This window comes from Antechinus flavipes, chromosome 3, assembly GCF_016432865.1.
Source record: "Antechinus flavipes isolate AdamAnt ecotype Samford, QLD, Australia chromosome 3, AdamAnt_v2, whole genome shotgun sequence".
NCBI classification, from domain to species: Eukaryota; Metazoa; Chordata; class Mammalia; order Dasyuromorphia; family Dasyuridae; genus Antechinus; species Antechinus flavipes.
In genome coordinates, this window is record NC_067400.1 from 291,152,939 (window position 1) to 291,169,253 (window position 16,315).

The 16,315-nt window shown below is 33.7% G+C and overlaps 1 protein-coding gene across 1 annotated transcript in view; it reads right to left on the minus strand.

Moving 5' to 3' along the window:
* SENP7 (SUMO specific peptidase 7) overlaps nucleotides 1-16,315 on the minus strand; it is a 163,839-nt gene that overhangs the window by 77,391 nt on the left and 70,133 nt on the right. Inside the window, exons 7-8 of the mRNA XM_051985203.1 lie at nucleotides 3,551-3,669; nucleotides 200-381 (exon numbers count right to left, since the gene is read on the minus strand). Of these exons, the coding sequence (XP_051841163.1) occupies nucleotides 200-381; nucleotides 3,551-3,669 (301 nt within the window). The remainder of the gene's footprint in view (nucleotides 1-199; nucleotides 382-3,550; nucleotides 3,670-16,315) is intronic.

Here is a 16,315-nt window from a genome sequence, read left to right on the forward strand (position 1 = left end):
AAGAAGATGCTGATTTGCAAGAGCAAAAGCTTCCTAAATCAATGAAACCATAGAACCAATAAAGATAAATTGCTAGATCATAGAGTAGATGAGCAACAGAATTTAAGGTCTTTTATTGACTCTTTTATAAGTGTACCCTCCATAATTTAGTAATATCAATACTGTACATATTAGACCCACCTAAATCCTGTAAACTTACTGACTGCAATGTTGATTCCTCCAGAGAAGGAACATTACTATATTCAAGGACATGACTTCTATGTCTTTTCTTTGTCTTCTTGGTTGTTGAATAAGGGACCCCTTTTGAATTAGAATACATGTCTTCTTGGTTTCTGCTCTCCTCTTCTTGATGGTCATGATCTCTATTTCCACGATTAAAGTCTTAAAAGACAAAAGAGGCATAAATATGGCCAAAATAAAACAGGATGAATCTTACTCTTATGTTGTATTCAGACTCATTAAAACAAACTTATTATTGAGTGTACAAAAGACATTATGCACTTTATTGCTTATTTATTATTTACAGAAATCAAATGCTTATCATGCATTGAATCTTCAAAGTATGACTAAAGGGGAGCAGAAAACTGCAAAAGAAGATATTTTGGGGTTCAGCTAGGTGGCATAGAGGATAAAGCACCAGCCCTGAAATCAGGAGGACCTGAGTTCACATCTGGTCTCAGACACTTAACACTTCCTAGCTTGTGTGGCAAGTCACTTAACCTCAACTGCCTCAGGCAAAAAAAAAAAAGAAGATATTTTGATGCTTCCAGAACAATGACTAAAGGTTGATGACTGTAAGAATTTATCTTCATTTTTGTGTGTATCAGGGACCTGCAGACCGTTTCTCTAAATGATGGTTTTAATATATAAAATGTACTGGATGAAAAAGAAAGATAATTATAAAAAATAAAGCTATCAAAATACCTTAAAAAAAATTTTATGGATACCAGGTTACTAACTCTTGCTATTTCCCTACTTGTATTTGATTGTAATATAAAATAATCTTGAGAAAATCAGGCATATTTTTTATTTCTTAACATGTGACTTTCTGGAATGTTATAAATTGATTTTCCCTTTGAAAAACAATTGATAAGGATTTAGAAATCTCAGCTCTTATTAGGTAGCAAAATAAAAGCAGCAAGTCTGAATAACAAATCAGATGTGATCATTCAAAAACATCACATAAATACGGCACGATTTCTTTCTACTCAGCACTGATGAAGTCCTTTTAATTTTATATGTCCCATTAATGGCATGAAGCCCCAAAGTTTTTTAAAAGGGGGGAAATTTTTTAAATGCAGAAATTCTAAAAACCACAAGCATGTTTTTTAGAAAAACATTTTAAATTTCATCCAATCTAATATCTCTTTCCTTTCTCTCTCCCTCCTCCTCCCCTTCCCCTTCCCCCTCTCCCTCTCTCTTTTTTTCTCTCTCTCTCCTCGCCCTCTCCCTTCCCCTCCCTCCCCTCTCCTCCTTCTCCCCCCCCCCCCCCAGTGAGCCCTTCATTAGCTGCAGCCTGGCCTTTTGAAGTGCATCAACCTTTGATCAAGTCCATCTGACTACTTAACTCTACTTTCATGTACAGATTCAGCACTGATCTCTGTTTCTTGGATTTTGACTCAATTCTTTCTCCAGTACTCCAGAACTCAATCCCAACCAAACATCAACCTATCCATCTCATACTGCTCTCTACACAGACCCCCTAATCCTGATTACCATGAAGTGAAATTACTAGGCCTCGTAAAACACATCACCACCAACTGTTACAAAGTTTACTTAGAGTGAAGACCTTAACAGTCTAATCACCTGTTTCCTTCAGCAGCTTTCTCTACAACCAATTTCCCCTTTATTGGAACGACACTAATAATGGCTGTCATCATAATATAAATATGCTTTAAGATTCAATTTCATATACATTCTTTACATGTCACTGATTCCCTCTGAGAGCAAAAAAAAAAAAAAAACAAATATTTTTCACATTCACTTCACTTCATTCTCTCTGATATCAGACAGCAGTACATAAATGATCATAATTTGTATTTAAATAGTCTCCATTTTTCCTCAGAAAGAGGCAACATGTGATGGCTTATAGAATTAAGTGGACTGCATTATATAATACTGCATTATAATTCTGCTATTTTTTATATTTTCATTTTACTAATTATGGATAATATAACTGAAAAAAGTATGTTGAATATGTGTTGTAAATTTCTTGCTTTATATATATAATAAAATTATATAAAATAAAAGTTCTGTCTCTCTAAGCAGAGATTCTTAACTTGGGATTAAGAAAACCATGAACTTTAAAAATATGTTTAAAACTGTATTTTTCTGTTGCAGTCCTATGTATTTTACTTTACACTAATATTTAAAAACATCATTCTGAGATAGGATCTATGAACATCCCCAAATTGACAAAGAGGCAATGGGTATGACCACAAAACTTTTCATAGTGACTTCCCTTTTGATTTTTTTTACTTATTTCCCTTATGGAAAAGTAGTATTTATAGTTACCTTTGGTACTAAGAGGAAAGTTGTTTTTTGGTTTTTGATTTTTTTTTTTTTTATCTAATGTAACTTAACAGATACACTGCCTTTTATATTTTGTAACTTGTTTAAAAAAAAAAAAAATTCAATCAGAAAACCATTTCCCAAAAATTGAATCAAGTTACTGAAATTCCTAAGGAGAGTTAAAAATATTAACTCTTTTTACTAAAAAGTTTTAGATAAAATTAATAAACTATTTTGGTGAAAATTCTATGGGAAAGAACACAGTTCATAAGTTCTATCATCTACTGCCTAAAAAAGGATTTCTCTTGTCTAGGCTGGTTTTTACCTTTAAAATTGCTTTAAAACAGTTTTGTGTTAGTATCTTTTGAAATACGAGAGAAGTTTTCATGAAAAAGTATTTCACAGTTAAAAATAAGCCATGAGAATATTAAACCAATTGATTGCCATGCACCTGGTCCGAACTTGTACAGGTATACAGTATGACCCAGAATTGACTGTCATAACACATGTCATTCCTTAAATGGTCAACAAGCATTTATTAAGTCCTACTATGTGGCAGGCACTTTTGCTGGATGTTGGGGACACCCACTATCCTATCAATCAGTATAGCTCCATAGGTTTATATGAAAATGTAAGATTCAAGTTTAACTTTGATAAGTAGTTGTTAAGTTGAGATAGATGTCTTTATTTAAAAAATAATAATAATAATCCTTGGGAGCAGCTAGATGGTGCAATGGATAGAGTGCCAGCCTTGAAGGCAGAGGACCTGAGTTCAAATATGACCTCAGACACTTAATACTTCTAACTGTGTAATCCTGGGCAAGTCACTTAACTCCAATTGCCTCAGGGGGATAAAAAGAAAAGAAAAGATCCTTGCTAATATTTTCACAATGAAAACTATACTTTATTCTAATGTGCATTTTACATATTTTAAACACAAGGAAATTAAAAAATGTTTGCCATTAGAATAAAAATCAAGTTACCGGAAATGCAATAAGCAAAAATTCAAATTCCAAAGAGCCTTGTATAGTTTACAAACCTTTAGGTTCAGTATCAGACCATCTTGCAAGAGAACTAGCATCACTTCTTTCTTTTTCTTTAGTCAGCTCACCTTGCTTTGCAAAACTATCACTTGGATTCTTCTGGGATTGTGAACACCTGAAAAACAGAATTATGCTGATTCTAAATTCTCTTCACTACTGGATGAAAGTAGAAGCAGTATGTTTTATATATATATTATATAGATAGATAGATAGATATAGAAAGTCTGATGGATTTGGAGTCAGGAAACCTGGATTCTGATCCTGTCTCTGGTACTTATTTATTTTGTAATTAGTCAGTGGTCAAATTGTGCTAATCTCCCTAGGTCTCAGTTTCTTCATTTGTAAAATACAGGAGTTGAATCAAATGTAAATACTCTGCAGCTCTAAATCTGTGACCCTATGACTGACACACAGAAGTTATATTATGTAATTTTATGAGAGAGTAGACAGAGTAATTCAATGGTCTTCAGAGTTGCCTCTCATGGATTTTAGGGATAAAGTGCTAAGTACATTGGTTAGGGGAAAGTGGAAAGGCAATTATTCAGAAAGTTAACTGTACATATGCAGTCTTCAAGAATCAATGTCTCATATAAGAGCTTCTGGTTTATTTATGACAGCCAAAAAATGCAAATAAAGTAGATAGTGAAGAATATTTTGCTACAAATTTTGGTTTCTTTGACTGCTTTCAAAATCAAGTTCAATTGGATACTATTAAAATTACAGAAGAAGCAGCCAGTAAAAGATAAAGATATGACAATTAAATATCTTGATGTTTTGAGGAAAATTATTGAAAGTAGCTACACTGATCAAATTTTTAATGTGAATGAACTAGGCTTAGTCTGGAAAGGAATGCCTTCTAGAACTTATATTTCTAAGAAAGAAAAACTTCCACCTGGATTGGAAGTGTCTATGCATTGCCTAACACATTTATTGGAAGGTGATAAAAATCAGAGCTTTTAAAATCAGATTTTAAAATCAGAGCTTGTTTATTGCTCTCAAAGTCCTGATGCTCAGAGGCTGTAACCAGTAGCTTTCAGTTTTTTGGTGATCACATAAGAAAGCATAGATGACTGAAGCTGTTCTTGAAGACTAGTTTTCAAGTTTGGTTAATCCAGCTGCTGGAAAATATTGCAGTGACAACAATATCACATTTAAAACATAACTGATTTTAGTTAATGCCCAATGTCATCCAATTTTACACTTGCTTTATTGTTTGAGAATGTAAGTATTCAAATTTATTGAGACTTAGAAAAAGCTCTACATCTACTAGTATATGTATAGAAATTTGGAGAGTAGAAAATTCAGTCTATACTGCTAAAATATTTTAAATAACAATAACAACATTTTTTACATCATCATCACAACATCATCAATACTTAGATTTGGTTACAATATTTATTAATTTTTAAAATTGAACTTTCTCTATCCATTCTATTACTTTGTAAAAAACCTGGATGAGAAATTCATTCTTATTATCTCTTGCTGTTATGTTAATAAACTGTTTAAAAAAAAAACAAACTTTTTTTAAAGAACTACCTCTACCCCACAAGGAGACATCATTGTGCTTTTTATAACTTTATTTAAATTGGATTTTGTAATTTATTTTATGTTTAAATTGTCTATATGTATGTGTATATATGTATATATGTACATATATACATGCCCATATATATGTACACATATATATATACATATACCTATATCTTTGTCTTTATAGATTATCAAATTAAAAATTACTTCTAAAAATCAGTGCAACACCTTAGTGTAATAGAGTAATCAAAACATGCCCTTGAATTTGCTTTAATAACCCATCTTTAAAAAAAAGAAACTTATTTTACCTTAGTCCACTGTAGGATTCATTTACTTTTTTTAACCTGAAGAACGTTATGAGGAGCAGGAATTTTTTCATTTTTGTCTTTGTATCCCCATAATTTGTCTTGCATAATGTCTCACATGCAGAAAGCACTAAACAATTCTTGTTGAATGAGAATTATATTATAACTCACACGTTACTTTAAGGTGTGCAAAGTGTTTTACACATATTACCTTATCCTCTAATTATTATTCTCATTTTATAGATGAGCAAACTGAGGCTAAGACACTTTAAGACTTGCTCAGGGTCACACAGCTATTAAGTATGTGAGTCAGGTCTTGAACTTAGCTTTTCCTGGCTCCAAGTCTAATACTTTGTAGAGCCACACAACAAAATTGTATAGAGTTTCTCAGATGGAAAAGTAAAATAATGGGGAAAAAAGGAAGATTCTTATTTGATATTTAACAATAAATTAAATAGAACAGAAACACCAAAAACCTATACTATGATTATATTTCTCTTTTTTGGCACAAAAAGTTTTAAAATATGTAAATTCGCCAGCTAAACTGACAGTGGGCTAATTCCCAACAACCTGAAATATTCTAAATGCTTCAATTGATTAGCTAGTCATTGCTATTCTCATTAGAAACTGCTGAGTCTGGAAAGACCAGCTAAAAATATATTCTGCATTTGAAAATGTCAAACATTCCTGAAGATAAATGTGAATGAAGTTTTATTTGCCAAAATATGGGTTATTATTTCTATAGCTACTACTAGAAACTATCTATCAGATCCTATGAAAACTTCAGGTCTCCCCAAAGATGTACCTCTATTAATATAAATTCAACATATTTTTGGCAGTAACTGAAAATGTCAAAAGAAAGTTATCTACCAAAGACCTCAAGAATTAAATTGTTTTGACTTCATAAGATTCCTAGTGTATTTCATACTGAAAATATGAATGGTAAACAGACCAACCTTTCTCAACATCAAGTCTTGTCAATCTGGTCCTCTGAATGCTGACCCATAAAAGGAGTGTATATATGTTGTTTAATTTTTGATGAAAACTATAGAGGAGTATCAACTGGTATTGGAGGCATCACCCCCACTGATTAAATCATGGATCTTTTAAAATACTGAAGTAACATTATGCGTTTTTTATATAAGAGTTTTATAAGAATAGAGATCATGTTGCATGACCAAAAAGGATAACACATAAGTATAATTAAGTCCCAAAGAAGTAACAGCTATCCAACACTATCTGATTTGCTCTCCAACCAAAGACCCATATCCTTTGGTAATAATATAAAAGCATTGGTCCTATCAAAAAGATCAGGAGTAAGAACTCTAGGAATGGATGCATCAGCAAGGCCAGAAGGGCTTTATGAAAACCGATGGCTTCAGTGAACATTATTTCTTGTTGCAGTCTGTCTTAGATGAAATCAAACACACACACACACACACACACACACCATGTGGGGAGCCTGGCTGGATCTGATTAATACAACTAGCTCAATGCTACATAATACTATCTCACTGGCATTAAGCTGAGCTGGCTTGCATGACAGGGCTGTTAATATAATAAAAAAAAATCTTCAAGAACAAGAAAATTTAGACCTAATCTAAGGAATTTAAAATTGAAAATAAAACTTTTAAAAACATTTTAATGGAGAAAACATATATTCCTGTTGATTGATGGCCAAAAAGAGGTTACTTCCCATTCAATTTATTATGTAATGACAAAGAAGACATACTTCAACACAGAAAGACAATGGAGTTCCATATTGCAATTTCTTCCAAGGATAAAAGAACATATTAACATCAATCGATGTGATCAATGATCTGGATCTTATAGATCTATAGTTGCAAAAACTAGATGCAGTAAACACTTTTATCTTATCTTGTATATATTTTTCATGTTAAGAATAGTGTGGTACTTAATAGTATCCTTAGTTTCTTGGATGAACAATCAAAAAAAATGGCAAGGGATAGTTTCAAAAAACTAGCATTGAAGTCCAATATATCCCTGACAAAAAGAGGAAAGTAAATCCACTATCCCTAGTTTTGTTAGCAGTTATTGGGCAGTGGTTCACAGGATGAGGCCATTGGCTTCAGCTGATCATGGTAAGGTTTTTCCTTATTTCCTCAGTAACAAAGTAATTCTAGTTAGAATTCCTATCTAGATTAGAGTTCCATCTAGACTAGAATTCCATCACCTAATAACCTCCATGAGAAGACCTTACTTAAATGGAGGGACCATCTGGGAATGAATTCACAATTACCTCAAACATTTGGTTCCAACTATAAGTAAATTCCTACTGTATGTAGACAAAACTTTTTCCAAGTGGAGATAACTGATATCCTCATTCTTATGGCTCAATGATAGCTGTTGGATCCCAGAAAGGGTGGAGAGGACTTTAATTCATGTACTCAGACTTGTTTACTTAACAAACCCTAACAGGATAAAATGTATTCCATTACCTTTATTGCACCAGCCGCCACTATTTTTATGAAAGAGATCCTTTACCAGTTTGTAGACTTGCGTAATTCAGAGTCAAGTTAGAATGAATTGCTGAATGGGGCCAAGAAAACTGGCTCTGGAAACAAGTGCTGAATATATTCTACCATAGCAGTACTCAATTAAGTGGGGCTATTTATCCAACAGCATGATCTCATTTTAAATACACCAGTGAAGGATATCAGAGTGCTGGAAACTATTGAAATAGGATTAAATTTGACTGTCCCAAGTTTGAAAGAGATACTTCAATAGGTTTAGTGATCTTGACCATAAAGAACCATGCTGTTGCTGTCATTGACATTACTATCTCTTTTAAAAATAGATCCTGTGCCTTTCAATTGATCAGATAAAGAAAAAATGGAAATTATTAAAATAACGTCAGCATCTGACTCAGCAAGGCTACCAAATGTACAGTAACATCATGATAGAGCTCTGGGAGATTGGGGTGCAAATGATTCAATACTAGTTAAATTGAAAATCATCCCCAGGTATACAACTCTCATGAGTTGTAAGACTCTATTAGATGGAGTAAGATGGTATATATCAAGCATACCACTAAAGTAAGATAATATACAAAATAATTTTTAGTTTAATCATTTTTAGCAGGACAAAAATTATTTTATCTTTAAATCAAGAAGCAATGACTAGTTTTATTTTATAGAGAACTGTTGTGCTTCTGTTTTGTTTTTTGTTTTAAAATTATCTATGTTGTTGTTCAATTGTTCCAGTCATGTCTAAATTCTTCATGAACCCATCTGGAGTTTTCTTGGCAAAGATACTGGAGAGGTTTCCCATTTTCTTCTCCAACTTATTTTATGGATGAGGAAACAGAAACAAACGGGGTCAAGTAATTTGCCCAAGAACGCACAGCTAGTAAATGCCTGAGGTCGGGTTTGAACTCAGGTTGTCCTGACTCCAGGTCAGGTGATCCATCTAAAGAGCCACTTAACTGCTCTAAATGATATATAGATTTTATTTTATTTTATTTTACACTCATGTTATTATTTTTTACTTTTATTTTTACTCTTATCAGGTATCTGAATATGTAAATACTAAGTGGGAGAGTCAGAATACTCCCTTTGCTTCCCATTTTCACTTGCAAACTTTCTTGACCATCATTCAGCAATTTTCCTTCTTTTGAAGTTCACACTATAGAAAGAGATATTTAACAATCAACCAGAACTTTCATGGCATTTTGTTACCACTTCTAGGATATCCTTTCTCTTTTCTCAATAAATGTAATGCCTGGATCATAGCTCCTTTTTCATGCCAATTCCTCCTTTCAACTTCAACTTGAAACATATCAATGTTCCTTCAAAGACACTAATTTTCCAGTTCTTCAAATAACTCAGCTTCAGTGACTTCAACTCCACCTCAGTAACTAATAGAAATGATTCTACTACTCAATCTTTCAATCAACTACAAATATTCCATATTCATATTCACAAACTCCAAAATTATTTTATTTTATCATTTTTTATCATTTCATTTTTCATTATGCTTTCTGACTTATAACCTTATTCTTTGTCCTCATTTTGACTTCCAATCCCTCCATGTCTCAGGAATTACCAAGAAATACCAAGGCATAATCCTGTTATGAATGCACTATCTTTGCCTTCTAACTGTGATATTTTGGCAATTTTGTGTTAACTTTATACCACATTCTACTCTTCAATTCGTTGTCTTCTTGTAGTATTGCCAATTTAATCTTGTAAAAACTCTAAATTATTCCCTTCTTCACCTTCTTCAACCACGTTTCTTTGAAGGAAGCTTGAGGAAATCAGAAAATTGTCCTGGATCTACTATAAATTTATGTTATCTAATCTTAACCAAGCTCTCATTATAAATCAATCTTTCTATCCTCTTCTATACACCCTCCATCACATGCTAGTCTAAAATTTCTCTTAAACCTGTAGCATCACTGTCTCCTGAATCCTGTTAGAAGAGAAGCTTACCTCATATCACATTTGGGAGGGGAAGGAGAAATGAGGCTATTTTCAAAACATCTTCCTTTCTCTTTACATCCCTCAAACATCATCCCCCAATTACTCCTCCTTCATTCCAGTCTCTGACAAAATGATCCTCTCCTTCCCAAAGAATCTCCTTGATCCTTTTTTCCCCATTTTTTCCTCTTGCAAATTATCCCTATTATTACCCCCAATCTCTTTAATCTTCAGTCTCTCTGTAAATATTGACTCTTTCCCTACAAGTTACTAATATCCCTAGGTCTCCTCTACCATCTGGCATCTTCTCCCAGCAATCATAAGTAGCTTGAAAAAGCTACTTATATCACACCTATACTATACTAGATGCTTCACTTTTTCTCCAGTCAATCCTTTGCAATCTAAATTCTGATCTTATCATTCAGCTGAAGTACACTCTCCAAAGTTCACAACAATATCTTAATTGCCACATCTATAGCCTTTTTTCCATCTTTATTCTTCCTCAGTCTTTGAAAATGCTGATCACCTTCTTCACCTGGACCTTCTCTCCTCTGCGGATATTGCTGGTACTGCTTTCGCCTGGTTGTCCTTCTACCAGTCTTACTACTCCTCAAATCTCCTTTGTTGTGTCATGCAGACTATCTGTAGCCCTTCCTGATTTCTCTTTTTTCTCTAGGTATTATTTCACTTGGTGAAATTCATTCTATAGTTTCAATTATCACCTCTCTGCCAATGATTTCAAAATCAATATAGCTAGCCTTTATTTTTCTCTTGAACACCAGTCCCACGTGACCAATTTTCTATTAAATATTTAAAACTGAATCTTTCATAAATATCATATTTTCATAAAATCAAATTCAACGTGCTCAAAACAGAACTAATCATCTCCTCCTTCCCTTACTAAAGCCACCTGAATGGGATAAATTGAGTGAAAACTTTTTATGAGAATGTGGCCTCAATCTGTAGCCTAATTATAACTTGAAACTTTGCAGTAAGAGTTGTGCTATAGGCCAAAGCCAAAGGTATTTGATTATCTTAGATAAACACAAATTTCCCTCCAGTCTTCCCCCTACCTTTTCATTAACATTAAGTTCCTAATATGGCATAAAGTGTGTCATTGGATAGTATTTTTTGTGTCTGGGCAGATTAGAATGTAAATCCAGACTCCCAGCCAATGGAAAAAAGGGCCAGGAAGAGAGGGTTGGGTGAGGGGTGGGGGGGTCCCCAGCATTAAAGTCTATATGATCCTGTTTGTAGCTTGCACTTTGCACTTCTCTACTGTTGACACCTTGGTGTGTTGGGAGTTGCCCTTTCTCACAAGATAGTAATAAATCCTTTTTTGCTTTTTAGCTCAAGAGTCTCTGATTTTAATTTGGGTTAGAGTTGTTGTCCCCCACACACCCATAATCTGAATTTTTCTATTACTGTCACAGGCACCACCACTCTCTTAGTCACATAAATTTTCAGCAATGGTATCATCTTCACCTCATCCTCGCTGCCATCCATATATTCAATCAATCTCATCATTTCTAACTCCACAGTATTTTTCATTTTTTGCCCCCTTCTTTCACCACTCACACACACCCACAGTATTTCAGGCCCTCATCACTTCTTACTTGAACTAACAACAGTTTTCCAACTGGTAAACCTGCCTTATTTTTTTTCTACTCCAATGTACCCCCCCATACAACTGCCTAAGTGATTTTCCTAAAACTCAGTTTCCCTGCTCAGTAACTCCAGGATCTACAAATATAAAAAATGAAACAATTTCTATTCTCAGGGACCATATGTAGTAAAATGTAATGAGCACATTTATAAGCATATGTAGTAAAACATAAAAGTTAATGAATACAAAAATGTACAAAATAGTTAATAAACGATAGTTAGCAAAGAGGAAGAGTCTTAGCAATCTCGGGAATCACAAAGGGAATGAAAAAAATTATGCATGAGATTCATCTAAAGAGAAGAATTCTTTTAGGCAGATTAAGGAGAAAATGCATTCCAGGCCATGTGAAAATGACAAAGCAAAGACAAGTCAAGTTAAGGAAATAGGAGAAAGGATTTTGGGTGTAAGGAACAAAATGATTCTTTGATTAAATTAAAGATTGCAGGGGAGAAAGTAATGTCTAATGAGATCAAAAAGACAAGCTCCAAGATAGAACTGAGGCCTAGAAGCAAATGACCAATAGAACTTTGACATAAATAATCTTTTTTTAAACCATAATTCCAGGCAATGAAGAAACCAAATTATCACGCTTTGTTGATGATATGATGGTATACTTAGTGAACCCCAGAGACTCTACCAAAAAGTTATTAGAAACAATCCACACCTTCAGCAAAGTTGCAGGATACAAAATAAACCCACATAAGTCATCAGCATTCTTATATATCACTAACAAAACCCAACAGTTAGAGCTACAAAAAGAAATTCCATTTAAAGTAACTACTGATTGTATAAAATATTTAGGAATCTATCTGCCAAGGGAAAATCAGAAACTTTATGAGCAAAACTATAAAACACTGTCCACACAAATTAAGTCTGATCTAACCAACTGGAAAAATATTAAATGCTCTTGGATTGGGCGAGCAAATATAATAAAGATGACGATACTACCTAAATTAATCTATTTATTTAGCGCTATACCAATCAGACTCCCAAAAAACTACTTCGATGAACTAGAAAAAATAACAACAAAGTTCATATGGAAAAACAAAAGGTCAAGAATTTCAAGGGAATTAATGAAAAAAAAAAAATCAAATGAAGGTGGCCTAGCTGTATCAGATCTAAAATTATATTATAAAGCAGCAGTTACTAAAACCATCTGGCATTGGCTAAGAAATAGACTAGTTGATCAATGGAATAGGTTAGGTTCAAAGGACAAAACAGCCAATAACTTTAATAATATAGTATTTGACAAACCCAAAGACCCCAGTTTTTGGGATAAGAATGCATTATTTGACAAAAATTGCTGGAAAAATTGGAAATTGGTATGACAGAAACTAGGCATTGACCCACACTTAACACCGTACACCAAGAGAAGGTCAAAATGGGTTCATGACCTAGGCATAAAGAATGAGATTATAAATTAAATTGGAAGAGCATAGGATAGTTTATCTCTCAGACCTGTGGAAGAGGGAGGAATTTATGACCAAAGAAGAACTAGAGATCACTATTGACCACAAAATAGAAAATTTTGATTATATCAAATTGAAAAGTTTTTGTACAAACAAAACAAATGCAGACTTTGATTAGAAGGGAAACAATAAACTGGGAAAACATTTTTACAGTCAAAGGTTCTGATAAAGGCCTCATTTCCAAAATATATAGAGAATTGACTCTAATTTATAAGAAATCAAACCATTCTCCAATTGATAAATGGTCAAAGGATATGAACAGACAATTCTCAGATGAAGAAATTGAAACTATTTATAGACATATGAAAATATGCTCCAAATCATTATTAATCAGAGAAATGCAAATTAAGACAACTCTGATATACCACTACACACCTATCAGATTGGCTAGAATGACAGGGAAAGATAATATGGAATGTTGGAGGGGATGTGGGAAAACAAGGACACTGATATATTGTTGGTGGAATTGTGAACACATCCAGCCATTATGGAGAGCAATTTGGAACTATGCTCAAAAAGTTATCAAACTGTGCATACCCTTTGATCCAGCAGTGTTTCTACTGGGCTTATACCCCAAAGAGATACTAAAGAAGGGAAAGGGACCTGTATGTGTCAAAATGTTTGTGGCAGCCCTGTTTGTAGTGGCTAGAAGCTGGAAAATGAATGGATGCCCATCAATTGGAGAATGGTTAAGTAAATTGTGGTATATGAACATTACGGAATATTATTGTTCTGTAAGGAATGACCAGCAGGATGAATACAGAGAGGACTGGCGAGACTTACATGGACTGATGCTAAGTGAAATGAGTAGAACCAGGAGATCATTACATACCTCAACAATGATACTGTTTGAGGATGTATTCTGATGGAAGTGGATCTCTTCCATAAAGAGAGCTAATTCAGTTTCAATTGATCAAGGATGAACAGAAGCAGCTATACCCAAAGAAAGAACACTGGGTATATAAACTGCTTGCATGTTTGTTTTTCTTCCCAGGTTTTAAGAATCCAGTTCTCCCTGTGCAACAAGAAAACTGTTCGGTTCTGCACATATATATTGTATCTAGGATATACTGTAACCTATTCAACATGTAAAGGACTGCTTGCCATCTGGGGGAGGGGGTGGAGGAAGGGAGGGGAAAAAGCGGAACAGAAGTGAGTGCAAGGGATAATGCTGTAAAAAATTACCCTGGCATGGGTTCTATCAATAAAAAGTTATTTTAAAAAAAAAACCATAATTCCTACCATAAAGAGCTTAGTTTTTACTTAAATGCCTTGCTGTGAAATAGATTATTTTAAATTAGATCGCATTTTAACTACAACTTAGAATAATAGAAAATTCTCTGGTTAAGTGACTTGCCATGGTCACATATGCAATAGCAAAGGCAGGATTTGAAATCAGATCATGCTGACTCCAAGACTGGCTCTTTATCTACTTATCTAATAAAGTATATGACATGTAGCAAATTAATATAACCTATCTAAAACTAACATACTAAACACAGGCAATGGAAGGGAGCACCTAACCAATTAATTACAAGTACTGCTTAAACTACAATTGTGTTACAGGCATTATGTTAGATATTACAATTTCAAAGGCAAAAAATGAAACAGCCTGTCTTGCCTTCAAGGGATTTATATTCTATCAATAGAAACAATACATACACACACACTCGAAGTAAATACAAAATAATAGGAAAAGAATAATGGGGAGGAAGGAACTAGTAATTGGAAGAATTTTAAAAGTGTCTTACATATTTTGGAACTTGTGCCAAGTTTTTTAATTAGCTAAGGATTCTAAGAAGCCAAGGTACACAGTGCATTTCAGAAATTTCAGACCACCTCTGCAAAGGCACATTGAAAGGAGATGAGCAATATGTTATATGTGAGGATTTGGCAATTAATTTAAATTTAACAGACCATCAAATATATGAAGGAGAAAAATACATATTAATCCTAAAAAAATATAAGAATTAGATTATGAAGGACATTAAATGCCAAAATTGAAAAGTTTATATTTTATCCTAGGCTGATCAGACCTCTAGAGCTTTTTGAACAGGGAAAAGAATGGTCAAATCTTTTTTATAAACAATAACTTGCAGTTGTGTGGTATATGATAATAACAATAACAGTAACTAACATGGTACTCTAAATTTACATATAGTATCTCATATGGTCCTCATAACAACCCCTGTAACCTAGCTGCTATTATTACTCTCAATTCATAGATGAGAAAATAGAGGATAGGGGCAGCTAGGTGGCGCAGTGGATAGAGCACCAGCCCTTTAGTCAGGAGGACCTGAGTTCAAATCTGGTCTCAGACACTGTCTAGCTGTGTGACCCTGGGCAAGTCACTTAACCCCAATTGCCTCAGCAAAAAAAAAAAATTTAAAAAAAAAAAAAAGAAAGAAAATAGAGGATAAGAGGGTAAATTACTCGCCCAGAGTGACAATCCTGAAAATATCTGAAGCAGCATTTGAACTCAAGTTTTCCTGATTCCAAGGGCAGTGCTCTACACACTATGCCACCAAAGAGAAAGTCTGAATGGAAAAATCAATTACATAGCTAGGTGAGAAATGATAAGAGATTGAATTAAGATAGTTATGGTATGAGTGGAGAGAATGAAATCTGATGCAATACATGTTATTAAGGTAGAATTGATAAGACTTGGTGAATAACTGAATGAGTAGGGGAGGAGCCAAAAAAAAAAAAGGGGGGGGGGGTGAAAAGTGAAGGATTACAATTTTCAGGTTGCAATGTTGGTAACTGAAAAGAAGGTGATAGCTTCAAAAAAAAAAAATAAGGAGCTGAGGAAAAAGGGTGAATTTGGGTGGAAAGATAATGAATTCTATTTTTATTAGGTTTGAGATACCTATAACACATACTATTGAGAGATTAGGATTAAATAAATAAATCTGAGAGTCATCTGTATAAAAGTGATAATTGAACCCAAGGGAATTGATAAGATTCCTGAGAGATAATGTATAGAGAGAAATTAAAAGAAATCCCAGGCCAGTCCTTTGTGGTACACCTACATTGAGGAGACAGAACACATATGATCATTCAGCAAATAAGCAGAAACAGGTAAGAGATCATAATAAAAACCCAGAGAAGTTCAAGTATCTAGGAGAGGAGAGTGGTCAATAGTGTCAAAGGCTCCTGAAAAGTTAAGAATGAGAACTAAGAAAAGGTCATTGGATTTTATAACTAAGATGTTCATAACTATGAAAAGAACAATTTCAAATAAGTGATCAGGTCATGTACCAAACTTTAGGGGATTAAGAAGAGGAGATAAAGTCAACAAGTATAAAACGGCTTTCTCTACTATTTCTGGTCTAAATACAAAGACATACTA